General features: G+C 35.5%; 1 protein-coding gene across 1 annotated transcript; it reads left to right on the top strand.

Annotated features, from left to right (window-relative positions):
* Positions 1-447: 447 nt before the first annotated feature.
* On the top strand, positions 448-12,631 carry LOC107414524 (ABC transporter C family member 10). The gene is given in 13 exon segments (XM_060819596.1): positions 448-1,271; positions 1,273-1,936; positions 4,864-5,382; positions 8,782-9,102; positions 9,207-9,293; positions 9,489-10,079; positions 10,183-10,347; positions 10,791-11,085; positions 11,176-11,390; positions 11,486-11,791; positions 11,888-11,951; positions 12,040-12,279; positions 12,463-12,631. Coding segments are annotated over 13 exon segments (4,404 nt in total). The 3' UTR covers positions 12,576-12,631.
* The last annotated feature ends 5,531 nt before the right edge of the window (positions 12,632-18,162 follow it).

Genomic DNA, 18,162 nt, shown 5'->3' with positions numbered 1-18,162 from the left:
ATTGCAAGTAATAGTCTGTAATTACTTTATTGCGTTCTCATTCATTTTAGATTTTCTTCTTTCACTTTTCTATTTTTTAATGTCCATGTGGATCTTGATGAAATATTCTAATCCAATTTTATTTTATGTTTGTCCCTATCCCTTATGTATAAAATTGAGTTGATGAATGCAATTCCGGTTTATCTTTATTCCCGGCATGTATTATTTGAGCTAAATGACAAAGTGAGTTCTGAAGGGAAGCATCTATCGTGGTTAAGGCCTATATTGGAGGAAGAAGTTATGTTCTTAGCCCGTTTAAGGTCATAATTTTATTTTTATTTATTTATTATTATTATTATTATTTTAAAGTTTTAGCATATACTTCAGCTTGGATACCGACAACTATTTCTGTTTCTGATTTTTTCAGTGCAAAGTGCAGAGCTTGAAGATTAGAAACAACCAAAAAAGATGGTTGAATGGACTGCGTTTTGTGCAAAATCCGGTTACTCGGACACTAGTGGAGAGCCATATGCATGCATCAAGCTTGCATTGTTCATTTGCTTCGATGCTTTGCTTTTGGTCATGCTTATCTTCACAAACGCATTCTCATCCAAAAATGTTCACATTCCAGCCCGGTTTCAAGGCTTTACCACTCTGCAGATTGTCTCTGCCATTTCAAACACCTGTCTTGGATTCATATACTTGTTCCTTGGCATCTCGATTTTGGAAGACAAGTTGAGAAAAAACCAGACTGTTAATTTGCCTTTAAGTTTGTGGTTTCAAACTTTATTTCACGGATTCACATGGTTGTTTGCTGGTTTAACAGTGAGTATCCGGGTCAAACAACTTCCAAAGGCACCACTACAGCTTTTATCTATTCTTGCATTCTTGTTTTCTGGGTTTGTTTGTTTTCTGTCTCTGTATGCAACCATCTTAAACAAACAAATAACGTTAAAGATAGCTCTGGATATTTTGTCTTTTCCAGGAGCAATATTATTTCTGTTATGTTCTTGTAGGAATTATAAATATGAAGGGATTGATGAAAGTGGGATTCAGAATGGTCTTTATACACTTTTGACGGATGAGTCTAATGGCGTCGTAGAAGGTGATCTAGTTACTCCATTTGCCAAAGCTGGGTCTCTCAGTAAATTTACATTTTGGTGGTTGGATTCATTGATGAAAAAGGGAAGGGAGAAAACTCTCAGAGATGAAGATATACCAAAGTTGCGTGGAGCAGATAGAGCAGAAAGTTGTTATTTGCTGTTTTTGGAGAAATTGGACAAACAAAAACACTGATCCTTCTTCTCAGCCATCAATTTTGAAGACTATAATTTTGTGCCACTTGAAAGAGATTTTTGTGTCTGTATTCCTTGCATTGCTGAAGATAATCACTACCTCGGCTGGTCCTTTGCTACTAAATGCCTTCATTTTGGTTGCTGAGGGAAAGGAGAGTTTCAAGTATGAAGGTTATGTATTGGCCATAACACTTTTTCTTACCAAAAGTGTTGAATCTTTATCACAAGGGCAGTGGTACTTCAGAACCAGACTTATTGGTATGAAAGTGAGATCTTTGCTCACTGCAGCCATATATAAGAAGCAATTGAGATTATCTAATGCTGTCAGGTTAATGCACTCTGGTGGTGAGATTATGAATTACGTAACTGTGGCTGCCTATAGGGTTGGAGAATTCCCATTTTGGTTCCACCAAACTTGGATGACTTGTCTTCAGCTTTGTATCTCATTAGTAATTCTTTATTGAGCAGTTGGTCTAGCTACAATTGTAGCCCTGGTGGTGATAATTCTCATAGTGATTTGCAATGCACCTCTCGCTAAGCTACAACATAGGCTTTAGACTAAGCTAATGGTGGCGCAAGATGAAAGAGTGAAGGCTAGTTTAGAGGCTCTAGTGAACATGAAGGTGTTGAAATTATATGCTTGGGAAAGCCATTTCAAGAGAGTTGTCAGGACCCGTCCAAAATTCCTCACCGGAACCCTAGACAAGCCCTGATCCCAGGGAAACCCTACCGGACCTCCAATGGAAAATCCGGCAGAACCTCCTCTAAGGGTTGGACTTACCACAATTTCCTACACTGAAAACACACTTCTATATTCATCTCCTTATTCCTCCCACAATACTACAAGTTGATTCCACAAATTTACAGCACTCCAAAAGAATAACAGTAACTCAGTGCATAAATAATACATAAATGTCCGAGACAGTATACAGAGCTTCATGAAGTATTACTAAGTATAGAATACAACATGGATGAAAGAAATATTACAATTTCAATGAATGAAGAATAGGGTACTTCTCGAACTAAGACAGCGATGAAGATCAAGTCCGCTCCGGATGAATACCGACAAACCTGGTACCTAGAGGAATGGAATTTAAAAATATGAGATGCTAATCATCTCAGTGAGTGACCCTATCTACTGTATAATTATAATACCATGATAATTAGGTAGATAAATAATAATTAATTGGAAATAATAATTTCTCTCAAAACCCTTACAATTCTCTCGGTTGGAAAAGTTTCCCTTTTAAAACATTTTCACAAAATCCTTTATTCGTATTCCCCGAAAACCAAGACATCAATTTATTCAACTAAATATCAAATAAAATATAATAAGTCAAGCATCCAAAATTTATAATTAAAAGAAATTAATTTATTGAATAATTAAGTAAAGGGAAAATTAAACCAATTTAAAATCCCCATTCAAATAAATACCAAAAACAGTATTAATTATATTCTTAATTCCAATACAATTTCAAAATATTTATTTTAAAATCCCAGTTCTGAAAATCACTTGATGCACCCACTGTATACCAGTGGCGCCAACAGTACCCAGCGTCTCAAGGTACCGCAAGACAAGAGGTTATAGAGAGAAACCGGCATACGGTCGTGTGGCGTCCCACCGTGCCGCTGCAAACAGGTGTCCCGGCCATGGAGGGGCAGCCTACCCTCATCCGATGGCAAACACAGGACAAACCCATAAAATCACCTGTGCGCTACTCACACCCACCTGTGCGCTAATCACATCCGTGTGCACACTAACCATATCACATATAAACAGAACACCAGTACGTGTATGGTGCATCTAAAAATCATAAATCAATACATCTCAAATTTTCCATAAACATACCGGGTTTATCCCATCCAATTAAACCCGTAATTTTTCCACAATTCCTTTATAATCATCGTCATAAATTCATCATATAAATTCCATAATTTTCAAATCCACCAGCTCTCAAATCCACCAATTTAAATATTCAAATTTTTCCAATGGCATAAATATTTTTGAAATATAATAATTTAAATCACATAACATTCCATGGGCATACTTATAAAAATTGAAGTCACCAACATAAACAAATATTTTCCTTGAAATATTTGAAAATCAAATCATGCCCAAAATAATGTTAAAACCACAAGAATTTCATATATAATTGAATTCTACAATTCTCAATACCATAAAATAATTTTCACATGGCATAAATTTATATAATGCATATTTTCTTTAATCAAAATAATTTCCACAATAAATCAATTAAATATTTGACACATAGAATATAAGTTTCACATATTCAATTCACACAAAATATTCACAAATTTAATTCCCGAAATTAATTTGAAGGTGGGTCACTCACCTTTAGCACGTATATCAATCAAGATCCTCCGCAGGATCGACACCACTACTCGCACGTGCACCTAAAACATCCACAATACACCAAACCAAATATATTAATATTTTAATCGGTAACTCCCAAATGGGTACCCGGGGAGCGAACACAAACGACAACCAAAGTTGACGAGTAATATACCAAATCAAAGCTTGAGCGACAAAGATTACAAATTCGGTCTTACTTCCTGGAGATCGGACCGGTGGTGGCCGGAATTTCGCCGGAAATCTTTCGGGATTCAACTTTTCAATCCTCTCAATCCATCGCAAATTGGCGGAAAAGGACCCCAGATTTGGATTTAGGGGGTCGGAATCAGTTGAGAGGGACCGGCGGTGCAACTGGGTACTCGCCAGAACAGTGATTACCGGCGAGTCGTTGCGGTCACGGGCAACCGTCGCCGGCAGCGGCGCGTGCGGTGGCCGATGGCTGAGATTTTTGGGGGTTTTGTAGATCAAGGGGAGAGGGTTCCAACGGGACCGGCGTTGAGGCAAATGGAGGCCGGACGGCAAAGAAATCGGGGTTTAAAGGTTTTTGGCGCCTCGCCGGAAAATGCTCCGATCCCGGCGCGTCGGAGGTCCTGTGGCCGTGAAATTTGGTGGGCTGGCCGGAAATGGGGAGGCGCTCCCGTCTGGCCAGCGTGTGTAGCAAGGATCGGCCGGAAAATTTGACGATTTCCGACGGCCGGTCGTTTCTCTCTCCTCCCCGTCGTTTTTGCCAAATAAAAGCCACCGTGGTTGACACTGTTCATCCACGTGGACCAATCAGGTGACGACAGGTGGCGTTACTGTGCATTTAAGCCAAATAAAATAAAATATTACGGTATCCGGCAAACTTCACACATCTATAACTTTTTAACCAGATGTCCGATTTAAGCGTGCCGCTAGTCTATGAACTCATATCGACGAGTACTTTACAACCATACAAAAGTCAAAGCAAAATTATACAACGATAAAAAGTCAACTACCGGCACCTTTTGGACAGTTTGCACCACGACTTGTTTTGCCCATAACTTTCAAACTGTAGCTCCGTTTTCGACGTGCTACTAGTCTATGAAATCGGGGCATCATGCACTTCGCCACGGTATCCTGGTCAACTAGAAATTTCAACTGGAACAAAAAGTCAACTTTTAACCCACTCGTCAACGATCAACCTCGGTCAACGTGCACGAATTCCGATGTGGTTTGGGACGGGGTGTTACAGAGTGGTAGAAAAATTTAAGGAATGTGGAGTACAAATGGTTATCATCGGTGCAGTCAACAAGAGAATATAATATCCTTGCTTTTTGGTCATTTCCTATTCTAGTCTCTGGTGCAACATTTGGTGCATGTTGCTTCCTCAATGTTCCTCTGCATGCAAGTAACGTTTTCACTTTCTTGGCAACTTTGAACCTTATTCAGGACCTTATTACATCCATACCTGATGTTATTGGGGTGATCATTCAATCAAAGGTTTCGTTTGCATGAATTCTGAATTTGCTTGAGGCACCTGAGCTACAAACTAAAAAATTCCACTTCAAGGACGACTTGGAGAGTGTGGATTGCAACATTATTATCAACTCAGCCGATTTTTCATGGGAAGAGAATTTAGCAAAGCCCTCGTTAAGAAACATTGATTTACAGGTTGGACGTAGTAAAAAGGTGGCTGTATGTGGAGAAGTCGGCTCAGGCAAATCAACTCTTCTAGCAGCAATTCTTGGAGAAATTCCAAAAGTTCGTGGAAATGTAAGTGGTTATTTGTTAGCCTATTTCCTTGTTTCTTTTATTTGCAAAATATAGTTTATGCTGCACCTTCATTTTCTCAGACTTCTTTGCCATCTTACCTTATTCCCATCTTTCATCCTTCAAGAAGTAGGATTTATCACCATAATGTCACGTTCCGTGCAAAATGAGTGGAATCCTTGAGGTTTAACCGGAAGGTTCTATACTCTCCATGAAGATTCAAGAAAGCCCAGAAGATTCTAGAAGATTCAAGAGAAACCTAGACTAATGTAGATTTGAATCTCTCTAGAATACTCCATGTAAATATCTTGTACATAACCCTAGAATAATCTAGAACCCTAATTAGATAGGTGACATGTGTTTATATCTAGAACCTTGTATTTTTGTGATACGTGCCAACCCTCTATATAAAGGGTTGGACTCTCATTTGTAACATATCCAAGTATTCTAGCAATACAAGTACTCTCCTCATTCTCTCAAACTCTCCTACTACCTACTCTCTTACTCTTAACTTCCGCATTGTGATAGCTTGTGAGCAAAGCTTACTTAGCAAGGGAGGTGCTAAGTGCCGTACGGGAGCATTGGAAAAGTTAGGCCCATGACAGTTGGTATCAGAGCCAATTGCTATTCAAGCATACCGTTGACATAACGTAGAAGTAGGCAAGATAGCTAGTTCGGAGGTTACCATCAATGTGGAGGGAGCTACCGATGTACGAGGTCGTGAAGAGCAACGCAATCCCAATGCGGGGAGGCAGAGGCATAAGTCCAAGTCCAAGGATGTGATGACTGGCATAGAGTTACGCTTGGAGGAGCATGTGACTCGAGTACATGAACGGTTTGAGGCGCTGGAGAGTTGCCTAGATGGGCTAGAGTCGGAGGACGTTGCCATTAATCAAGCCGTGAGAGGGTTACTCAATGGGCTAGACGATGCCTTAAGGAGGGAGCTCCGCTTGACAAGCGACCAATGCATGGGGGAGGTAGCAGACCTTCGTGCAATGTTGGAGAAAGAATTGGATGCTATCCACACACAAATGGAGGAAATGCGGGGTGATTGGGCTCTTTGCAAGAGGACGGTAGCATCGGGGACAACCACCATACGGGAGAGGCTGCGAATCGATGTGCCAAAGCCCAAGTCCTACTCTGGGGTAAGGAATGCGAGGGAGCTCGACAATTTCCTTTGGGGCTTGGAACAATACTTTGAAGCGATGGGCATTGTGGACGATGCTTCAAAGATTAGGATTGCCACTCTCTACCTTAACGACACGGCCATGTTATAGTGGAAGAGGAGGCATAGTGACATAGAACGAGGTACGTGCACTTTCCATACTTTTGATGACTTTAAAAGGGATCTAAAATGGCAATTTTATCCGGAGAATGCCGAAGATGAGGCAAGGATTCGCCTTCGATGACTCAAGCAAGTAGGCCATATCGGGGAATACATCAAGGAGTTCACAAACTTGGTGTTGGAGATCCCGGACCTATCGGATAAAGACTCCCTTTTCTACTTCATGGATGGACTACAACCTTGGGCAAAGACAGAGTTAAAAAGGCATGGAGTACAAGATTTGGCTAGTGCCATTGTGTATGCCAAAGGCTTCATTGACTACTCCAACCAAAGAGACTCTCCAAAGCCAAAGGAATGGAAAGATAACCATGGAAAAGGTGGGGGAGAACCTAGTAGGTCCAAAGAGGATGAAAGGGAAGAAAGTGCACATAAGCCAAAAGGTTCAAGGTGGAAGACATCTAAAGAAGGTAAGGATGCTTCTAAACCCAAAAACTCTTGTTTCTTATATGATGGACTGCATTGGGTTAGGGAATGTTCGAAGAGGAAGGCTTTGAATGCCATAACTACCAAATACGAGGAGAAGCAAGAGAAAGGAACTAGTATAGGTTCCTTACAATTGTTGAATGCTATCAAGGCTGCTTCTAAGGAGACAAAGAAGGGTGGCCTAATGTTCGTAGAGACAAAATTCAATGGATTGCCCACCAAGGCATTGGTGGACAAGAGTGCCTCACATAATTTCCTATCGGTGGAGGAGACACAAAGGCTTGGGATTAAGGCAACAAAAGAAAGGGGCTCCGTAAAGGCGGTAAATTCGGACGCAAAGCCACTCCAAGGAGTTGCTAGAGGCGTGAAAACCACCATCGGAGACTGGGATGGCCAATTGAACCTATCTGTTGTGTCCATGGATGACTACAAGGTTGTCCTTGGCATGAAATTCTTCAACCAAGTAAAGGCTTTCCCACTCCCATTTGCAAACATGTTATGCATCATGGATGGGGGAGTGACGTGCATGGTGCCTATGGAACAAGCTAGCAAGCGAGGGGCTAAAGTTTTATCAGCACTGCAGGTTGAGAAAGAGGAGCAAATCAACCTAGTTGCTGCCCAAGAACCTAGCAAGGATGCTCCAATCCATGCTAAGACATCTCCTAAGGTGCAAGATGCACCAAAGGAGTTGAAACAAGTGAGTTTGCATGCATTGGCCTCAAGTTGCGGAGACAACAAGACGAGGCATGTAGAGGTTAAGGAAGGGGACTTAGTCAAGCCGCTACCCCAACAATCCAAAACATTACACAAGGAGCATAAGGGGATGATAGGACCTTATGAGAGGGCACTTCCCATTGTAGGGAAAGGGGGCAAGGAAGCCCCAAAGAAAGGTAAGTCAAGAAGGGCACCCATGGTGATAGTGACTTCACCCGACAAGAATGTGGAAGCTACACTTGCGGATCGAGTCATTCAACGTAGAGGCATGCCTAACTACACCAAATACTTGGTGAAGGGGAAGAACCTGCCAGATGGTGAAGTAAGTGGGGAGCATGAAGATATACAACGGCAACTCAAAGATCACATTCGGCGGGCAAGGAAGAAGGCGCAACGAGGGCGTAGCGAGTTTAGGTGGGGGAGAGTGTCACATTCCGTGCAAAAGGAGTGGAATCCTTGATGTTTAACCAGAAGGTTCTACACTCTCCATGAAGATTCAAGAAAGCCCAGAAGATTCTAGAAGATTCAAGAGAAACCTAGACTAATGTAGATTGAAATCTCTCTATAATACTCCATGTAAATATCTTGTACATAACCCTAGAATAATCTAGAACCCTAACTAAATAGGTGACATGTGTACATATCTAGAACCTTGTATTTTTGTGATACGTGCCAAACCCTTTATATAAAGAGTTGGACTCTCATTTGTAACATATCCAAGTATTCTAGCAATACAAGTACTCTCCACATTCTCTCAAACTCTCCTACTTCCTACTCTCTTACTCTTAGCTTCCGCATTGTGATAGCTTCTGAGCAAGGCTTACTCAGCAAGGGAGGTGTGCTAAGTGCCGCACGAGAGCATTGGAAAAGTTAGGCCCGTGACAATAAGCTAACATCACTTTTAACCAATGATTTTACAGATTCAAGTTTATGGGAAAATTGCTTATGTTTCCCAGACAGCATGGATCCAAATAGGAACAGTACAAGACAATATATTATTTGGCTCTGCCATGGACGGTCAAAGATACCAAGAAACACTTGAAAGATGCTCACTAGTAAAGGAGCTTGACTTGCTTCCCCATGGGGATCTAACTGAAATAGGGGAAAGAGGAGTCAATTTGAGTGGTGGCCAAAAGCAGAGAATCCAACTGGCGCGTGCACTTTATCAGAATGCTGATATATATCTCTTGGATGATCCAATCAGTGCTGTTGATGCACATACTGCTACAAACTTATTTAATGTAATCACAATGTCCTGAGATTCAGAGTACTAGTATTTTTTTTATTTTTTTATTTTTATCTTCTTTGTTTCTTTGAGCAGAATCTTACTCTTAGGCCCTGGCAGGAATATGTCATGGAAGGACTTTCAGGGAAGACAGTCCTACTTGCGACCCATCAAGTTGATTTCCTTCATGCATTTGATTCTGTTTTGGTTACTACTGTTTTTCGATTTGTCAATCTGCTCATCTGTTGCCATTGGTGGAACTCCTATATTTAGCTACTTGCACTAAGAAAGTTTAGAACAATACTAGTTAGTCAATTAGAAAGCAAGAAATTCTCATTGATGATTTTTTTCTTTTTTCACAGTTATAGCAATAATTTTAGTTATTCTTGGCTTTGTTGGCAGTTAATGTCAGATGGGGAAATCCTAAGAGCAGCTCCTTACCATCAGCTATTGTCCTTGAGCCAAGAATTTCAAGACCTTGTCAATGCACACAACAACACTGCTGGTCCTAAAAGGCTTGTAAACATGACTCCTGCCCAAAATCATGGGACATCTTCAGCTAGGAAGATCCGAAACAGTAATGCAGAGAATGAATTTAAACCATCAAAAGGTGATCAGCTGATAAAACAAGAAGAAAGAGAAACACGGCACATGAGATTAAAGGCTTACAAACAGTATCTAAGTCAGGACAGAGGGTACTTGTACTTTTCCATCGCCATGCTTAGTCAATTTACCTTCACGATGAGTCAGATAGCTCAGAACTCTTAGATGGCTGCAAATGTCGATAATCCTCTTGTTAGCTCATTAATGTTGATCATGGTTTATTTGGTGATTGGATTAGCCTCAACGATGCTTGTGCTTTTTAGATCTCTTTGTGTGGTTGTTATGGGTGTTCAATCATCAAAGTCTATATTTTCGCAACTACTCAACTCCCTTTTCAATGCACCCATGTCCTTTTATGACTCCACGCCTTTGGGAAGAATACTTAGTCGGGTATGTATCAGAAAACTGAAAGTATGACTGTTGGTTATAATACAGATAGAATAATAATTACAACTAAAATTAACACTATAATATGCTGTTTGGTCCTGTGTAGGTTTCAATAGATATAAGCATTGTTGATATTGATATCCCATTTAGCTTAATCTATGCTGCTGGGGCCTTCATAAGTACTGTCGCTTATCTTGGAGTAGTAGCTGTTATCACCTGGCAAGTCTTGCTTGTCTCAGTACCAACAATTTATCTGGCGCTACGTTTACAGGTAACAAACAGTACTTACATGATTTGCTACTTATTGGAAGAATTATTATGCAAACTGTTTTGAATGTTTAAATTTCTTTGCAATATATAATAGATATAAAAAATGAACGAAATATGAAATCTGGCAAGGCAAAGCAACCCACCGAGTAATTTGAGGAAGAACAGATATATATGATGTTGTTAAAGGAAAATATAGAAACCTTGTGCAAGATTCAATATGGTTTGATTCTCTGCTACCTATTTGGATTAAATGCTCTTGAAGATATACTAGATGAAAACAAAACAAAACAAAACAAAACAAAAAAAAAAAGAAAAAAAGAAAAAAAAAAAGCTTTTCTACTGGGTTTATCCCTGAGGGAAATAATTATTTTTATTTGTTTTTTAATTGATCTACCTTTAGTCTAAACCTGTAAATTTGGTAGATAACATCCTTAAAATCTACAGAGATGTTATTTATCTACCGCAAAAGAGTTGATGCGGATCAATGGCACAACTAAGTCCTTGGTAGCAAACCATCTTGCTGAGTCTGTGGCTGGAGTTGTAACAATTAGAGCCTTTGAAGAAGAAGAACGGTTCTTCAAAAAGAATCTAGACCTCATTGACATAAATGCAAGCCCATTTTTTCACAATTTTGCAGCAAATGAGTGGTTGATTCAGAGGCTAGAAATACTCTGTGCAATAGTTCTAGTATCTGCGGCACTCTTCATTGTCCTGCTTCCTACTGAAACTTACAGCTCTGGTTAGTTTATGACATATTTATTTTTGGTACCATCTGGTACTTTCCACCTGCGTGAGGTTATCAATGACTAGCATTTGTGTTAAACTGCAGGATTAATAGGAATGGCAATTTCGTATGGTCTTTCAATAAACGGTTACCTTGTTTTTTCAATTCAAAATCTGTGCACTCTTGCAAATTATATAATTTCAGTAGAGAGGCTAAATCAATACATGCACATACCAAGTGAAGAACCTCAAGTCATTGAACAAAATCGTCCTCCAGCAAATTGGCCAGCTGTGGGCAAAGTAGAGTTACGTGATTTGCAGGTAAACAATGTTAAAAAAAACTGTTTATTTAATAAAAATAAAGCAGTTGAATTCTACTCATAACTGAGAAAAATTGAATTGATGTCTCAAAACAGATCAGATATAGGCCAAATACTCCTCTTGTTCTCCGAGGTATCAGTTGCACATTTGTAGGAGGGCACAAGATTGGTATAGTTGGTCGAACAGGCAGTGGGAAGAGTACCCTAATAGGTGCTCTGTTTCGTCTGGTTGAGCCTGCTGGAGGGAAGATTGTAGTAGATGGGATTGACATTTCTACTATTGACCTTCACGATCTGAGGTCTCATTTTGGAATAATACCTCAAGATCCAACTCTTTTCAATGGCACTGTGAGGTACAATTTGGATCCCTTATCTCAACATTCTGACCAGGAGATATGGGAGGTAATTCTTTAAATACACGATGGCCTTTCTTGGTTTATTTCTTTTCTTTTGTTGTACAAGTTTACTGATTGTTAATAATTTGTCTGTGGGCTTAAGGTTCTTAGAAAGTGTCAGCTTCGGGAGGCTGTTCAGGATAAAGAAAATGGGCTAGACTCCTTAGGTAATCAATGTTATTAACACTTTTATGCTTGTGATGTGATGTCCAATTGATATTACCAACCCATCATCATGAGTTTGTTTGTGATCAGTTGTGGATGATGGATCAAATTGGAGTATGGGACAAAAGCAATTATTCTGTTTGGGACGTGCCCTTTTGAGGAGAAGTAGGATACTGGTGCTTGATGAAGCAACTGCTTCCATTGACAATGCAACCGATATGATTCTGCAGAAAACCATTCGAACTGAATTCAAAGATTGCACTGTAATCACAGTAGCTCACAGAATACCAACTGTGATGGATTGCACTATGGTTCTTGGAATCAATGATGGTGGGTATGCTTGCTTTAATAATTGTATCTAAAGAAAATTCCTATCTTGGCACCATTATCTAACATCTTATGCCTTTACTATAATGTTAATGTTAAAAGCTTCTCTAGTGCAGACTTTATCATAATATTTTGAAATGTGTTTGGTCAAGAATTCTGAAGCAAATATGCCCATTTTGTTTAAAGGACAACTTGTGGAGTATGATGAGCCGATGAAGTTAATGAAGACAGAAGGCTCGCTTTTTGGGAAGCTGGTGAAGGAACACTGGTCTCATTTCCAGTCTGCTGGATCGCATTGATACTGAAAACTGTAGAAGCACATATTTTTTTTTTTTTTGGTTTTTTTTTTGGGTTGAAATTAGTCCAACAAATTTGATTAGACCAAAATGAGAAGGACCAAATTAAGCAAATTGGCCATGTTTATGTTCCTTATTACTTAACTACAGTGACTATATGTATATAAAATGGAGTTAAAAAAATAAAAATAAAAAGACTATATAGTTCAAATAGTTTTTTAATTATATGTTGAAAAAGAAGTATTTAAAAAAAAATATACATATACAGTTACTTATGAGAAGGGCTACCATGAATTAGCTCCCGCCAGGATAAATTCTACATTATTATTTATGATTATTTTATTTCATGAACAAATTACTTACGATTAATTAATGAGATGCAAGTAATTTTTTTTATTTTTTATTTTTTTGGGTTCAATGAGATGCTAGTATTATGACGACCAATATACAAGTCAAACTCAAGGCAAATATGTTTGGAATCTGTTTATCTTAGAATGCATGGCATTAAACCAATTTAATTAATATAATGTTTCTCTTTCAAAATAATAATAATAATAATAATATAGTGTTTCAATTTAATGACCTTCACATATCTATCATCCTATATATGAATTGGATGTATTTTTTTGTTATGTAAACTATAGATAAATTAAAAAATAAAACATCCCAGTTATGCATCACTAGCCTTCCTAATCACAATATACAAAAAAATAAATAAATAAATAAATAAAGATCTCAAATTGGAAAATGGAACAATAACAAGTATTTTGAACACTCAGAGTTCCAGGTTTTCAATTTTTTATTAGAAAAATTTTATATACACCTTTGAAGTTTGACAGAAACTTTCTTATAGTTTGAGGAGTAAAAAATCATCATTTAACCCTTTAAAATTTGGATAATTATCATTTACTAACTTTCAAGTTGATTTTTGATAAAAATGATTTATGCAGGTAAAATAGTCCTATTTTACCCCTACGTGCCAAATTTACATTAATATTATTCTATCATTACTTTATAATAATATATAATAAAAGATATCATTTACTATCACACCCCAAGTCTATATACTTGAAATGTAATAAAAGTCATACTTATAACACTTAATTACTTTATAATAATATATAATAAAAGATATCATTTATTATCACACCCCAAGTCTATATACTCGAAATGTAATAAAAGTCATACTTATAACACTTAATAAAATTTATAATGCAGAACATAAAAAGTCTCCAAACATCATTAATAAATAATATCTTAAAACTTCTCCCAAAAAAAAAGAACAAAATACAAACTTCTACACTCAAAAGGTCCTCCCAACCAACTACAATGAAAAAATTAAAACAACTAAAACACCATCAACATATGCCAAATCCAGCTACCTCGTAACTATGGTGAACTTGAAACCATAACAATATTTAATGAGTATAAAACTCAGCAAGCTACTGGATTTTTCATAAATATAAAATAAGAAAATACTTAAAATTATAACAAATAAATATCCGAAAATAATCTTTAACAATATAAACATAATTTTAATATAAATTCTAATTGTTAAATACTTATTAAGATTTTACATAACATAATATTACCCGTCGGTAATCTAAAATCTGAATCAACTCGTGTGTGAGGCATGTAACAAGTTAGTAAACATAAATTTTAAAAACAAACACTCACATTCGAAGGTATGAGCCATACCCCTACTATGATCATCAGTAGGTCCTCCCACATGAAACAATACATCTAAACACGAAGGTAAAGAACCATAAATCACTAAGAAATACCCTTACATGATTAATCTCAACACCCGAAAACATATCATAACATATCCATAAATGCCTACTAAATACCAACAACTAGAGCAAAAAATATATATATCAATTATCCAACATTTGATTTGTACAATACATATATATTTCATAAAACATAAAAAAAATCAATAACATAAGTACATATTTGCTATGGTTTTAGTTTTTTAAAAGTCCAATAACTTACCTTGATCAGCACAATCCACAAAAGTTAAACAACCTATGGATAAAACCAACAATCTCTCATAAGTAAAAAGCATAATCATCTTATACCATAATCATCTTATGTATAAATTTCATAATCAAGCTCTTAAATTCAAACTAAATGAATAAGAGTTAATACCATAAGATCATCATAGCCTAATCCCCAAATCTTAAAATCATAAGCTTAAAACAAGATCAAATCACCAAAAGCCAAATAAAAACTTATTAATCTATAAACAATTTCTAAACAAGAAATTAATTCCTTATTCAAACGATATCATCTAAATCTAAAAAATTATGAGGATATTGTACACATACATAAGTAACTGTGATTAAAACAATTTCATAAAATAATAATGAAACACCATTCAAAACTCATTGAAAAATTAATAAAGAAAATACTGAAACTATTAGATTTTCAGAAACCTTCATTTAATGCTCAAATTGTTTCTCTTTCATGAAAGTTTGTATTTATTTGAAATTAAAACTAGACACTATGTATACTACTATAAAATTTTAAAAGCCAAACAAAGGTCGAAAATATGGTCAAATTAAATTTAATAACTAATTGACAAAAACTGGAAATTATCATTTCACAGGCTATACAAAAATTCATTAAAAATAAAATACATTTCCAAAAGCAGTAATATTTTAAAACTTTTAACTATATATAGTAATAATGCTATATAAAAATTATTAGGTCAAATAGAGATCAAATCTATTTTAAATCAAATTTTATTCTTTACTAAATGGACCAGAAATAAATTCAGACAGCTAGATATAGGTAATTTAGAAAATCACCACGGCCAAAATATAAAGAATTTGAAGCTAAATTTTTTTAATACTAATATTAGACATAGACATATAGAGGGTATAGTATACAAATTTTCAGATAAAAATAATTTTGTTTGGATCTGTTTTGAATTTTTACATACAATCCATATTGCAGTCGCATAGAAAAACCAAACAGAAAGCATAAATTCAAAATTTCATAATAAATTGAAAACAAATACAAATCACCCCAAATAAATTTCTATTGATTTATAAACACGTCTATTTTCATCCATAAAAATTTTAGTGCCAAAAGCAACCTTTAAATATTTTAAATAAATTCGAATAGTCACTCTGTGCAGATCCCAAATAAATTCCAGATTAGGGTTTCAACAATAACTCTTCAATTCAACCTTAATCAATACTTCTATAACTCCAAAATATCTCACATAATATCTTATAACATAAAAAGATCAGAAAAATCAACCTTGAACCACTTCAAAGATTCAGGATCTTCTTTTCTATACTCTGAAACTTGATCAGAAATCGAAATTTCTAAAGATACTTTATCCCTAATAATTTTAAATGGATACCAAAATTCTAAATTAAGATCGGAAGCCCTTAATATTAACCCTAATAGCTTTTAGGGTTAGAAGAAAATAAAAAGAAGAAGAAGATGACTTACCCAGTACCCTAGCGTCGCAAAGTTGAAAACAACATAAAAATAAAATAAACGTATTTTTCCTTCCTTTTTATAAAACAAAAAATAGAGCAAATATCCTCTTCTTCTTTTTTTTTTTTTTCAATTTCCTAATAAAATTGAAATATACTTATAACCAAACCTATTAGGATAAAAGCACTTTTCTCTTTTCTTTTTTTTAATAAAAAAATTATAAAACTTAAAAAAAAAAACAAAAATATTATATGTATATAATATACCGTATATTACATTTACTATGAATTTCATTTATATAAGGATAAATAACATAACTAAGATATGATAAATAAATTTCAATTTTTAATATGTATTATTATAAAAATATTATAAAACAAAGTTTTGATATATAATTATTAAGGGGTAAAATAGAGTTTAATTAATCAATTTACTCAAAAATCAACTCCAATAGTAGTAAAAGATGATTTTTCCAAACTTCGGAGGTGGAAGTGATGATTTTTCAAACCTCAACCATGTTAAAAGAATTTTCATCAAACGTCAGGTGTAGATGAAAAAAAAAAGAGAAGGTGAAACTCGAACTTGGAACCAATATTAATTAGAGAAATTACAATTACACCCATTTTTTGGTCCATTTTATAGAAATAGTTTTTGTTTTAAAAATTATGGTTAATTGCATTTTATTATCTTTAACATGTAGAGTTTTGCAAGTTAGACATTTAGCTTTGGATCGTCGCAATATAGACCTTCAATTTTTAAATTTATTATAATTGATTTAATCCCCAATTTTGATCAAATAAGTTGGTAACACTGTTCCTTTCTCTCCATCGATCAACACCATAATCTCTTTCCTTACAAACTCTAGAAATTTCCTACAATGATAGATTTTTCCTCTTGCAAGTTTTTGAGCAGAATTATTATCAATTTGTTTTGTCAAAATTGGAAATTGAATTATTCTACAATAAATTTAAAAATTGAGGATTAAATTACTATGTTTAAAAGTCAAATGTGTAAATCACAAAACCCTACAAGTTAAATGTATCAAAGTGTAATTAACCCTAAAAATCATGAAAACATCCCTCATATTTTATTTTTATGTTGGGATACCACCTCTTTTGTATTATAGTCTTTTAAAATTGAGTAGGTGAAGACGTGCAAATGTCAATTACAGTTGAATTAATTGTATTCACAAGAAAATAATGTTGAGGCAACTTAAGTCGCGGGTCAATAGAAAATGATTTTGTACACCCAAATATGACTATGAAAGAGGGTTTTTTTTTTTTTAATTTTTTTTTCTTGGCTTTGTCCTTACGTTGTCTGGGACAAATTGGAAAGAGTTGAAAATAAAACAACAAATATGATACCAAACTATAAGCCTCTAATCTTTTAGATCATTTTCCTTAAAACTATTTAAAATGTTCCAAAGTGTAATTAGCCCTAGAAATCATGAAAACATCCCTCATATTTTATTTTTATATTGCAATATCTCCTCCTTTGTATTGTAGTCTTTTAAAATTGGGTAGGTGAAGACGTGCAAATGTCAATTACAGTTTAATTAATTGTATCGACAAGAAAATAATGTTGAGGCAACTTTTAAGTCATGGGTCAGTAGAAAACGATTTTGTACACACAAATATGAAAAGAGGTTTATTTTTTATTTTATTTTTATTCTTTTTTTTCTTGGCTTTGTCCTTAATTTGTCTGTGACAAATTGGAAGCAGTTGAATATAAAACAACAAAATATGATACAGACAACTTGGAAAGAGTTGAAAATAAAACGACAAAATATGATACCAAACTATAAGCATCATTTTCCTCAGATTCCTGTTTGGTCAATTTGTACACCCTCCAATGAATACTCCCTTTCTATTAATATTGTTTTGTTCATTCAATTCACCGATCGACCAAAAAAATTAACAAATAATAAATTATATGAACTTCGATCAACTCAATCCTGACATTTCTATGCAATGATTAGGCCAAATGAATTTATCACTTAGATTGATTGTACTCATGGGGATAATGATCCCATATGAATGATTCTATGGAAGAGTAAGAAAAAATTACCCAATTTTCTTTTTCAGAGTTTTGACAGCCATTCATTGTAGGGAATTCAATTCTTAAAGATAAATGC

Source organism: Ziziphus jujuba, chromosome 8, assembly GCF_031755915.1.
Source record: "Ziziphus jujuba cultivar Dongzao chromosome 8, ASM3175591v1".
NCBI classification, from domain to species: domain Eukaryota; kingdom Viridiplantae; phylum Streptophyta; class Magnoliopsida; order Rosales; family Rhamnaceae; genus Ziziphus; species Ziziphus jujuba.
This window is presented reverse-complemented; position numbering and strand designations above follow the sequence as displayed.